Below are 13,388 nucleotides of genomic sequence, written 5' to 3'. Positions count from 1 at the left end.
CCCCGAATTATACCTTTATAAAGCACAGGATCTTTCTCTATTTCTGTAGACATTACAGCCCGGAAACACAGCTCGCCTCTGAACACACTGGGCACTTCTTCATAATGTCTCGTTTTCTTCTCTAAGGTGCTACCATAAGCATCGAGGGGACAGTGATGTTGAAGAAGGTGGACAATATCGACTTCTCCAAGCTGCACACCTTTGAAGAGGTCACAGCTGCAGCGAGCAGCTCGGAGATGGTGCATCAGCTGGAGGAGGTGCTGATGATGTGGTACAAGCAGATCGAGCAGGTGGGGCCCCGCCCTTTCCCCTTGGGCTGGAGTCTTGTGGGTCCTAGCTATGACATTTTGTCCCTGATGGTTGGGGGCAGTTGTAAAGCGATTATGAATATTCTGTATATATTAATTAATGCTGGAAATTAATATGGTGGAAATTATTCCTTAACCAGCTAGTTAACCACACAGAGAGGCCTTTTTAGTATTTCAGAGCTGAGGCCTTAGCTGGGCAGACTCTCATCAGCTCATCTAAGTTAACCTGACCACCTAGCTCATCCAGCCAGCCATGTGCCTAGCTATACCTTCCAGGCCCGTAGTCATGTCTTTCTCCTCTCACGTCTCTTGGCAAAATCACTGGCTCTTTCTTTTTCCCAGAGCTCCTTTCTCCCTCCCAGGAAGTCCTGCCTTCTACTTCCTGCCCAGCTAAATGGTCATCAGATTTTTATTAATGCCAATCAGAGAATGCCTTGGGTAGGTGAGGAAGGACAGAGATACGACTTCACACAGTGCACCCCATCAGGCAGTGGAGGGAGCTAATTTGTTGAAGTCCTTGCCATGCACATGTGAGTTCTTGATTTCAATACCCAGCACCCACACTAAAAGCCAGGGGTGGGGGTGTGCACCTGTAACCCCAGCACTTGGAGAACAGAGACGGCTAGATCCCTGACATTGGGCAACACTGGGAGAACAGAGACGGCAAGATCTCTGACACTGGCCAGCATTGGGAGAACAGAGGCGGCTAGATCCCTGACACTGGCCAGCTGGTCTAGCCTAATTGGTGAGGCCTAGGACTCAGTGAGAGGTCCAGTCTCAAAACCGAGTAGATGGTGCCAGAGGAATGACAGCTGAGGTTGATATCTAGCCCTCCCTTTAATATGTGTGTACAAGGGCATGAACACCCATGTAACAGGTGCATACAAAGACAGGAACGCCCATGTTACATGTGTATACAACGGCAGATACATCCATGTAGCATGTGTGTACAAGGGCATGAACACCCATGTAACAGGTGCATACAAAGGCAGGAATACCCATGTTACATGTGTATACAATGGCAGATACATCCATGTAGCATGTGTGTACAAGGGCATGAACACCCATATAACGTGCATTCAAATGCATAAACACCCATATAACATGGGTGCACAAGGCATGAATATCCATATAACATATGTGTACTAGGACATGAACACCCATATAACATGTGCATACAAGGGCAGGAACACCCATATAACATGTGCATACAAAGGCAGGAACACCCATGTAACACGTATGTACGCACTGACTAATAGAGATGCAGATCTTAGTAATAAGGGCAGCACCCTTGCGATCTAATAACCTTCCAAAGCCCTAAGCTCCAAAGACTATCACAATGAGCATGGTCACCCCCTAGCAGCAGCTTCCTCGAACAAAGCCATGCCTACTCCAGCAAGGCCACACCTCCTACTAGTGCCACTCCCTATCAGCCTGTGGTGGCCATTGTCTTTCAAACCACCACACTGTCCTAGCAGAGGACACAAGTTTAGTTCCCAGCACTCACAAAGTAGGTTCAACCATCTGTAACTCCAGTTCCAGGGGACCTGAGGCCCTTCTTTGGCTTCCATGGTACACATACATACATGCAAGCAAACACCCGTATACATCAAATCAAATAAAAATGAATCTTAAAAGAAAAAGTGACCTCAGATGGCAGGAAGATCCTTAAAAATTGTATTTTGTTAGATAGACTTTTCAGCATTGAGATTATATCAGATACCCATTTATTTAAGGAAGCAGAGAGGTTTGTTCTTCCATTCCCTCCACAAGGACTTTCTCCTTTGGGTATTACAGAGGGCTGTAATGCATACGCAATGGCTGTCTTCTCTAGGGCTTCCTTTACGTGTGCTCAGGAGTCTTGGTGGAATCCCTCAGTGTCGGCCTCTTGTTGGATATCTTTATGTCCTCCATGCAGTGATTGTTGTATTTTTGCTTTTAGTGATGTAATAAAATAACCTGACAAAAGCAGGGCTGGGAAGGTATCTCATGGTAGAGTGCTTGCCTAATACATATGAAACCCTAAGCTTGGTTTCCAGCATCATACACACACACACACATACACACACACACACACACTCACACACACACACACACACACACACACACATACACACACTCACCCACATACACATATACACACACATACACACACATTCACACACATATACACATACACACACTCACCCCCACATATACTCACACACACATACACACACTCACCACATACACATACACACATATACACATACACCCACCCACCCCCCACATATACTCACATACACACACTCACCCACATACACATATACACACACATACACATACTCACCCACATACACACACACATATACATACACATACATACACTCACCCCCCCACATACTCACACACACATACACATAGACACACACACACATACACACACTCACCCACATACACATATACACACACACATACACATAGACACACACACACACACACACATACACACACTCACCCACATACACATATACACACACATACACACACTCATCCACATACACATATACACACACACACTCACACACACATACACATATACACACTCTCACACACATACACACATACACACATGCACACATACACACATGCACACATACATACACATACTCACACACACACATGCACACATACACATAATGCACACACATACACATATACACATACACACACATTCACACATACACACTCACATACACACTCACACATATACACATGTACACATACACACACATAACACACACACATACACACACACATACACACACACATGCATGTTCACTTTCGCTCAGCTTTCTCTCTGCCCTTATATAATCCAGGACCCCTGCCTTGGGGATGGTGCCACCACATTGGGCTGGGTCTTTTCATATCAGTTAAGGTACTCAGGACAATGACTCACAGACATGTCTATAGGCCACCCCACAATCTAGGCTGTTCACTGTTGAGCCTCGAGTGGCAAAGACAAGCGACATGGTGGTTAAGTTAATTTATGTACTTTACAGAAGTGTATGGACCCTCTCATTCCTTTAAGCCCTTAGTTACAGCTAGCTAGCATTATCAACTAGCATTATCAGGTGGCTGTTAGAGCAGCTGTACGACTAGCGCAGTCAACTTTGCTCTCTGCTGACTACCGCTGAAGTTAGGCCTAGTTAGTGGTTGCCTAGGCTTCTTCTTTGCTGACTCACCTGTCAAAGCATTTACTTAATTTTCTTTTTGATTGAGGGGTGCTATCTCTTTGAACTGCTGGACTTCACATAATGTTTCCCAGATCTTAATTCTTTGTTGTACCTGCTAGGTCCTGTTTTCACTTGGCAGGGTGCCTTTAGTGATAGAAAAGTTTGAAATTTTTACATCTTTCATTTTATTTCATTTTATGTAGTTTTTTGTTTTGTTTTGCCTGCACGTATGTATATACATCACATGCTTGCAGTACCCAGGATAGTCAGAAGAGGGGGCTGTGCATGCAGTATCCATAACAGTCAGAAGAGGGGGCTATGCATGCAGTACCCACAGCAGTCAGAAGAGGGAGCTACTGGTAGATGTGATGATACTCAATTTCAGGTCCTCATTGAGAGTGAGCAGATGAGAAAAGAAGCTGATGATTCTGGTCCCCTCACCGAATTGGAGCATTGGAAGCGTATGTCAGCCAAGTTCAACTTCATCATTGAGCAGATTAAAGGGTCCAGCTGTAAGGCCGTCATAAATGTGCTAAATGTCGCACACTCCAAGCTGTTAAAGGTAAACTCTATGTTCTTTAACATTGTAAACGTGTAAAAGGGCCTTTTATTGTAAACTTGATTTCTTTAGAACAACTTACTAGAAAATTATCCTTATCAAACTGCCTCTTAAAGAAATTTGAGGGGGCTGGTGAGATGGCTCAGTGGGTAAGAGCACCCGACTGCTCTTCCGAAGGTCCAGAGTTCAACTCCCAGCAACCACATGGTGGCTCGCAACCATCCGTAACGAGGTCTGGCGCCCTCTTCTGGACAGTCTGAAGGCAGCTACAGTGTACTTACATATAATCAATAAATAAATCTTAAAAAAAAAAAAAAAAGAAATTTGAGATGTAGTTTGAGTATATACCACTTCTATATGCCCCTTGGAGGCCAGACTATTGGATCCCCAGTGGCTGGAGTTAGAGGTAGCTGTAAGCCACACAGCATGGGAGCCAGGAGCTAAACTCAGAGCAGTGAACACAATTAACTGCTGAGCTCTGTCTCCGGCCCTTGCCTCTCCTGCTAAGTAGGCTAGGCTGGCTACCCAGTGAGCCCCAGATATTTGCCTGGCCCTGCTTCCTCGGGTCCTGGGGTGACATGTGTTCCACTGTATCCAGCTTTCTTGGACATGGGCTCTGGGTCTCACAATCAGGTCTTGTTTTGCAGCAAGCTTTTCTGACTAAGCTCTCTTTCCAGTCCTACAAAAATATGCATCATTTTTGCATGTTAGGAATTTCAGACTTTCCTAGTTGTCATGAAACACACCGTAGGTTGTTTTAATCAATAGTTATCTCTACTGTGCTACAGGGGGAACCCAGAACTAATTCCCCCCTCTCTAGTTTTATTTTGATGCCCTTCCCAGCCTTCAGAGACCACTCTTTCATTTTGTTCTAAGGCGTGGGATGGTTTCTTTGATACACAGCAGTCACTTGCTTAGAAGTATTAAGCTTTGAATCAGGCTTTCTCAGAGACCACCACAATTCCCAGCTGATGAGACAAAGGTTCATCTCTCAGTCTTGGCAGTTCATCTGTGGTGTGCCATCCAGAGAAACGAACACTTTTATTTGGAAGGTGTTTTGGGAATTGGGAATCAATACAGATTTGTGGAGGTAAGGAGCCACGCTGGGGAGGTGTCTCAGTGGCCAGGAGCACTCGCTGCGCTCACCTGGCTGGTCAGGGCACCCAGCAACCATCTGTAACTCTAGTTCCAGGGTCTCTGACATGGTCTTCCGCTTCCGTGGGTGTTTCACAGACACATGCGACTGCACAGACAGACGTGCAGACAAGCACTGCATCATGTCAAGTAAGAGAAGAACAACTTGTAATCACACTTAAGGGCGACACAGAAAGACGAAAAGGCAAAAGTTTTGCTCAGTATGCCTTTCCCCACCTCCTTTACCTTTCTTCCTGGGGATTGTTTTTATTTTTTTAAAGATTTATTTGTTTGTTTAATGTATGCACATAAGCACATGTATGTCTATGGAGCCGGCAGAAGGGAGAAGGCACTGAGTCTCTTGGAACTGTAGTGAGAAGTGGTTGTGAGGCCCCTTGTGTGGGTGCTGGGTATCGAACCTGGGTCTTTTGCAACAGCAAGTGCTCTAACCACTGGACAACCTCTCTAGCCTCTCCCAGAGGCACTGTTTGACTTGGTCCTTTCCTTACTCTTTTTTTTTTCCCTTGAAGTTTACATTTCTCTGCATGGACATGCAACAATGTTTTTGTTTTCTTTTGGTAAGAGATTTACCCTGTAGGTATAAAACAAATGTCTGTCGATCATATCCCTTCCCTAATCCTGCTCTTCATTCTTGATTCTGAAAGATAACTTCAGCCCTCTGATCTTCTAAATTCTCACCACAAGGTCTTGCTGCTGATCTCTGTTTACAGCATGGGAAGGCTTAGCTAGGCCACAGCTTCGAGCCCTCCCACCTTCTTACCTTCTTACCTTCTTACCTCAGGCCAGTTTGGAAGGCCTAAGAACCACATTGTCAGGTTGACGGCCATACTGATGTCCTGCCTCTGGTTCTTTTTTTTTTTTTTTTTTTTTTTGGTTTTTCGAGACAGGGTTTCTCTGTGTAGCCCCGCTGTCCTGGAACTCACTTTGTAGACCAGGCTGGCCTCGAACTCAGAAATCCACCTGCCTCTGCCTCCCGAGTGCTGGGATTAAAGGCGTGCGCCACCACGCCCGGCCCTGCCTCTGGTTCTAATTTTCTGTATCTATCTCATCACCGTGAGAAAAACACGAGGAAGGCCAAAGGCAGAATGGTCTGTTTGGCTCCTGGTTTCCAAGGCATCACCCATCATTGTGGTTGGATCCAGTGGAGCTCATGGTATCAGGGGCATGTGGCAGATGCCTTTGACATGGGGCAGACCAGCAGACAGGGAAAAGATGCTGGCATCTGCGGAGGCTCTCCTCTGCCTGCCAGGCCACACCTCCCAAAGCTTCTCTCCAGCCTTCAAGATGACGGTACAAGCTGAGAAACAAGCACAAGAGAACACCAGCCTCTGGGCCACAGTTCAGGTTCAAAGGACAAAACTTGAGAGTTGACTTCCAACTGAGTCCATTTTGCCAATATGGGTATTTCCTTTGAATCATGTTCTAGTGACAGGACTCACTGTGGAAGACCCAGAACTGTTATATAATGTCATTGAGTACCCATCTTGGAAAAACCATTCTGGACAGAAGCAGGTCTAGTCCAAGTCTATACACAAGGACAACAATCACAAAGGAATGACTTTATTTTTTTGTCAAGCATTTAACCTGCTTATAACAGCCAGTTTTAGGTTCTACAAGACAAGGAGATATCAGGGGCTGGAGAAATGGCTCAGTGGTTAAGTGCACTTCACTGCTCTTCCAAAGGGCCCTAGTCTGCTGCTTACTACCCATGTCAGGAAGCTCACGAGCACCCCTGACTCCAGCTCCAGGGAATCTGATACCTTTTTCTGGCCTCCCTGGGTACCTGCACTCACTCACACACTCCCTCTCTCCTACCCCACAAACACATAATTAAACAAATAAAAAGTAAATTGTTTTATTATTATTTTTTAAAGATTTATTTATGTCTATGAGTACGCTGTAGCTGTCTTCAGACACTCCAGAAGAGGGCATCGGATTTCATTGCAGATGGTTGTGAGCCACCATCTGGTTGCTGGGGAACTGAACTCAGGACCTCTGAAAGAGCAGACAGTGCTCTTAACCACTGAGCCATCTCTGCAGCCCATTGTTTTCTTTTTAAAAAGATTTATTTCCATGTATAGGTGCCTTGTCTGCATGTTCAGTTGCACACCAGAAGAGGGTGTCAGGTTTCATGGAACTACAGTTTAATTAGACAGTTGTGAGTGGCCACATGGTTGCTGGGAATTGAACTCAGGACCTCTGGAAGAACAGCCAGTGTTCTTAACATCTGAGCCATCTCTCCAGCTCAAGTGAATCTTTTTCAGGAAGAAAAAGAAAATTACACCAATCAGATTTGGACAGGGTCTGTTTGGTCAGGGAAAACAGCTTGAGTTTCGTGACTAAATTGAAGCACAGTGAGATATTTAGGTTGATAATTGGATTCTTATGCAATTTTGATTCCTTAGAACTGGCGGGATTTGGACGCACGAATCACCGACACTGCAAATGAATCAAAGGATAACGTGCGCTATTTGTACACCCTGGAGAAAGTATGTCAGCCCCTCTATAACTATGACCTGGTGAGCACACTCCTGATGGTGGGGTTTTCTAGGGCCTGGAGGGGTGGCTCAGAGTCCAGAAAACTAAGAATCAGGGTTCCTAAAGTTAACTTGCACCGTTAAAGCATTTGGCCGTGGCGTGTGGTCGCAGCCGTCGGAAGCAAACCGGGATCACGTGTATGATAGAATTTACTTCCTGTATCTGGATGATTTTAGGTTTCCATGGCACACGGAATACAGAACCTGATCAATGCCATCAGAATGATTCACAGTGTGTCGAGGTATTATAATACATCAGAGAGGATGACATCATTATTCATCAAGGTGAGTGTTTTTCTTTGTCTTTGTAGTCATAGTCGTTGTAGTCGTAGTCAGCAGTGGCAGCGGCGGCCGCAGTGGCGTGGTGGTGTGTGTGTTTGATATTGGCATGCCACAGCAGCCCAGGGAGTTCAGAGGACACTTTGTAGAGTCTGTTCTGCTCTACCTTTCCCTTGTAGTTGTAGTCGGCAGTGGCAGCGGCAGCGGCAGTGGCGTGGTGGTGTGTGTGTTTGATGTTGGCATGCCACAGCAGCCTGGGGAGGTCAGAGGACACTTTGTAGGGTCTGTTCTGTTCTACCTTTCCCTGTGTTCCTGGGACTGAACTCAGGTTGCCTGGCTTGTGAGACAAGCGCCTTGACTTGCTGAGCCATCTCACCAGCCCACCATGGCGAGTTCTCTCCCTCCCTCTCCCTCTCCCCCTCTGCCCAGGATGTTTCCCAGACTGCTCTCAAATTCTTTTATGTTGTAGAGGGCAGATGACCTTGAACCTCTGATGCCCCTGCCTCTACCTCCTGAGGTTCACCTGTCTGAAGTGATGGAACCCAAGGTCTTGAGCATGCAGGGCAAGCATTGATCTATAGTCTTCCACTCAACCATCTTTTTCCCTTTTAAAAAAAAAATAATTTTTTTATGTGCATCTGTGTTTTGCCTGTACATGCATTCTGTGTTTTGCATTTGTACGTGCCTTAGTGAGGATGTTGGGTCTTGGAACTGGAGTTGCAGACAGCTGTGAGCTGCCACATGGGTGCTGGGAATTGAACTCTGGTCCTTTGGAAGAGCAGTCAGTGCTCTTAACTGCTGAGCCAACTCTTAGCCCTTTCCCGTAACCATTTTAAGTGGCTGTCATTCATTACTTTGGACTAGGTCAGGACTTAAATGGAAGTGTACTAGACAAATAGAAAATGTGCTTGACTTTGGGACTCATGACCCCAGGGACATTGACATAATTGCAGTAGGTAAATGTTTTGGGTTTTCTTATTTTGATTTGATTTGTGTTTTGTTTGTTGTTGTTTTTAATTTTGTGATTTACATACTCCACAAATTAATTATTTATCACATGTATTATACTTTTAAATGCCATTCACCTACAGCCACTTTGTACCTACCTTTATTTTAGGTGACAAATCAGATGGTAACAGCCTGCAAAGCATACATTACTGATGGCGGAACAAACCATGTGTGGGACCAGGAAACGCCAGCTGTACTAAAAAAGATCCAGGTTTGTAAAAGCGTTTCATTTTTCATAAAGCAAAGCTCTCACCTGGCAGCTCAATCTTGTTCTCTTTGTTCATTCATGAAAACGTGCTCCCTTGGAAGCCGTCACGGAGTAGTGTGGGAATATAAAAGAGGATTGTCATAGTTCACTCTGGTGGAGCCAGAGAGATGGCTCAGTGGTGGTAGAGAGTGCCATGAGGATCCGGAACCCTTTGGCTCTGTAGGCACCTGCACGCATGCGCAATGCTCCCTTCCCCTGGATGATTCAAAGTAACAAAGTATTTTATAAGTCACAATGAGAAGAGCAAGTTAAAGTACCAGGAGAAGTGGAAAAACTAACTGAAGTGGGCTCTGACTGGCAGGTGTACAGTGTTGGACAGCAACACTAACCAGCCCAGAAGAGACCCGGGCAGATGCCCCTCCCCCTACTCCGCCCCCAGTAGCCTTAGACAAGTACCTGTGCTCAAATTACAGAAGGAAAAAGAAGCTGAGGCACTTATTCTAGAATTATGGAGAAACTGGGCTAAGGATGTAGCTGGATTGGTAGAAAGCTTGCTAAACATGCATAAACCTCTGGGCCCCCTCTCTGGCAGCTCATAAAAGAGGCCTGGAGGCACATCGTTGTTGCCCTAGTGTGGGGGTGGTAGAGATGGGAACATTGGGAATTCAAGGTCAACCTTGGCTACACAGGGAGCTTGAGGCCACCCTGGGCTACATGGGATTCCTGTTCTCAAACAACAGCAACAGAAGGTGAAGAAATGGATGGGCGAAGGGAAAAATTGTGAAGTGGACTCTTCTGCCGTTATCCATTGAGGTTGTAGGTATCTCTTCTCCCGCATACATTCACATGGGACTTGATTGTCAGTCCTGAGAAGCACAGATTCTTTTCCTGGGATCAAGAGCACTAACAGACAAAGAAAAGAACCATCAAACACCGAGAAGCAAAACAGCTCTCAGTAACTTAAAGAAGAATGAGCTCTTAGGGGCCTCAAGCAACAGGGAGCTACCTTCCGGGAGACATGAAAGTCTGGACACAGCTTTCTCCCTTTGACAGCAGAACACAAGCGTTTGGAAGATGCTTTGAAATGTGTCCAGAGACTACACCTAACAAGTGGAGACAAAAACAAAACAAAAAAACAAAAAACAAAAAACCTAACTAGATAAAAAATAAAATAAAAATAAATAAATAAAAGAAACTGCCATTTATCCGAAGGGAAGATGAGCTGAGCCAGTGAAGACTTGGAGTGCCAGAGTGAGCAAGGAAAAAAGCCTCAGAAAAAACCAAACCTAGAAGTGCCCCGGAACCAGTGCAAAGGGCAAGGACAGCCAAGAAATAGGGAATGACTCTTAGTCAGGGTTCTATTGTGGTGACGAGACACTGTGACCACAGTAACTCTCGGAAAGGACAACATTTAACTGAGGCTGGCCTACAGGTTCAGAGGTTCAGTCCATTATCATCCAGGCAGGAGCAGGGCAGCATCCAGGCAGGCATGGTACAGGAGGAGCTGAGAGTTCTACAGCTTCATCTGAAGGCTGCTAGTGGAAGACTGGCTTCCAGGCAGCTAGGATGAGGGTCTTAAAGCCCACACCCACAGTGACACACCTACTCCAACAAGGCCACACCTTCTGATAGTGACACTTCCTGGGCTGAGCATAGACAAACCATAACAGTATCTTCTCCCAACTTCTTGTTTTTGGGTTTTTTGTTTTGTTTTGTTTTGTTTTGTTTTTTATGATCCATTAAGTCCATTTAATACACTGGTGTGGGACTGTCCCCAGGAGCTGAGAATCCCACTTGTAGTCAAAGCCTTCTGAAAGAAGGACATTCCACACCTACAAGCATAATCTGTCAGCAGTAAGAGGGGGTGCCTGGAGCTCACCTCCTCATCCAAGCCTGACGTCTGGCTGGCTTGATCTCGTGCAGGTCCTACGCAGGGAACTGCAGCGGCCGAGAGTTAATAAATACAACAGCTGTGTTATGTCCAGAAAGCATGTCGCAGCCCCCAAACCCTCTTCCCGCTCAGACATTCTTCTCCCTCTTCCTCCTCCCTCAGTGTTCCCAATCCTTGGTTGGGGAGGGGGTGTTGATAGGTGTCCCCTTGAGTGCTGAGCACCCAGTCTCTCATTTTCAACATTCTGGCCAGCTGTTTTAGTCAGGGTTTCTATTCCTGCACAAAACATCATACTAAGAAGTAAGTTGGGGAGGAAAGGGTTTATTCGGCTTACACCTTCACATTGCTGTTCATCACCAAAGGAAGTCAGGACAGGAACTCAAGCAGGTCAGGACGAAGGAGCTGACGCAGAGGCCGTGGAGGGATGTTAATTTCTGGTTTGCTTGCTTGCTTATAGAACCCAAGACTACCAGCCCAGGGATGGCACCACCCACAATGGGCCCTCCCCCCTTGATTACCAACTGAGAAAATGCCCCACAGCTGAATCTCATGGAGGCACTTCCCCAGCTGAAGCTCCTTTCTCTGTGATAATTCCAGCCTGTGTCAAGTTGACACACAAACCCAGTACACCAGTCTATATCTGTAGGCACTATTTGGGGGCTGGGGCTATGTTATTGAGGTTCTTATATCTCTTATCTCCCTTCAAACTTCTCAACACTAGGCAGGGGAGAAAGAAGGTTTAGAGGCTAATGGGTCGTAGACCTCATTAGACAACTTCCTGCTGATTAAGGTCATTGAGTTCTTTGGGGCAAGTACAATCTTTGTCATTAATATATCTCTAATTTCTTCTGCTTGTGAACACTTGACAACAGCTACCAGGAACATGGGGGCAGAGGGTGGGGAGCAGAAGCCTCCTCCTCTCCTTCCTCCTCCCTCTTATCCTCCCTCCTCCTCCCTTTCTTCCTCCTCTCTTCCCTCCTCCCTCCCATCCTCCTTTTCCTCTTCCTCTCCTCTTCCCCTTATCCCTTCCCTTCTCCCTCTCTTCCTCCCTCTCCTCCTCCTCCTTGCTCTTCTCCTCCCTTTCCTCCTCCTTCCTCTCCTCTTCCTCTTCTTCTCCTCTCTTTCTTCCTCCTCTCTCTTCCTCCCCTCTTCCCCTCCTCGCTCTCCTCCTCCTCCTTCCATCTTTCTTCTTCACACCTTCTGCCCCTCTTAGAGCTCTGGCATTTCCACCCTCTCTAGAGTCCCAGAATTAAACTTTCTGCAGCTGGCAAAGATCAGCCCCCGCCAGTGCTCGAGGCAAATCATAATCACCTGCTGTGAAGCAGCCTCTTACCCCACGCCTGGGCTAAAGCACATGTTCACATAACATAACAGATTTGAAAGAAACCAAAACCCCATTGACTCTCCATTGACTGCTGCCCACTGTAAACGCACCTCTGACCCAGGTTGAGTGCAAGCATGAATAATTAGAAGGTAACTTAACGGCACAGCAGTTTCGTTTAGTTAGCCATGGAACCTGATGTCATACGTTCAGGAAGAGTTAAGGGAAATAGATAAGTGAGACAGAACCAAATTGTGTATTCAAAAATCCATGCTTTCTGAATGACTACTCTCACTGTATCTGAGTTCCTTGAGTTGTATGGTCTGTTAGTCTGGATAATTTCAGTGCACGATGTGTGTGTGTGTGTGTGTGTGTGTGTGTTTGTGTGGAGGCTTTTATAATAAAGTTTAAAATAAACATTTAAAAACAGATATTGTCGATCACAGGTCTTTATATACAGAGGACATGAACATTTGCTAACAGTACCAGCCTTTGTTTGATGGGGCTGGCATGGTCAGCCTATCATAAACCTGTCGCCCATCCCCCTGCCTGATTTTTTTTTTTCTCTAATTCTCTTGTAGGATTGCATCTTTCTCTTCAAGGAATACCAGGCATCCTTTCACAAAACAAGGAAGCAGATTTTAGAATCCTCCGGGGAGAAGTCTTTTGAAGTTTCAGAAATGTATATATTTGGAAAATTCGAAGCCTTCTGTAAGAGACTGGAGAAAGTAAGCATTCTGCAGCCACAGCCCCCCCCCCCTTAACATGGGGCTAGTTATTTTGGGGTTCAGGTCGTGTGGGTGAGGATCATTAACTCAGGCCTCTTCCTAGTATTGATCCAACTCAGTCAGTCAGGTTCCTCAGATGCCACAACTGTGTGTGTTTGAGCTGGTATCTTCTCTCTCTC

At 45.9% G+C, this 13,388-nt stretch overlaps 1 protein-coding gene across 1 annotated transcript in view; it reads left to right on the top strand.

Annotated features, from left to right (window-relative positions):
• Positions 1-13,388, top strand: part of Dnah8 (dynein axonemal heavy chain 8) — a 253,171-nt gene that overhangs the window by 20,845 nt on the left and 218,938 nt on the right. The window contains exons 7-12 of the mRNA XM_085832623.1: positions 127-290; positions 3,909-4,085; positions 7,643-7,756; positions 7,952-8,059; positions 9,171-9,272; positions 13,063-13,209. Of these exons, the coding sequence (XP_085688749.1) occupies positions 127-290; positions 3,909-4,085; positions 7,643-7,756; positions 7,952-8,059; positions 9,171-9,272; positions 13,063-13,209 (812 nt within the window). The remainder of the gene's footprint in view (positions 1-126; positions 291-3,908; positions 4,086-7,642; positions 7,757-7,951; positions 8,060-9,170; positions 9,273-13,062; positions 13,210-13,388) is intronic.

This window comes from Mus caroli, unplaced genomic scaffold (assembly GCF_978045245.1).
Source record: "Mus caroli unplaced genomic scaffold, Mus_caroli_1 scaffold_18, whole genome shotgun sequence".
In the NCBI taxonomy this organism is placed as follows: Eukaryota; Metazoa; Chordata; class Mammalia; order Rodentia; family Muridae; genus Mus; species Mus caroli.
This window is presented reverse-complemented; position numbering and strand designations above follow the sequence as displayed.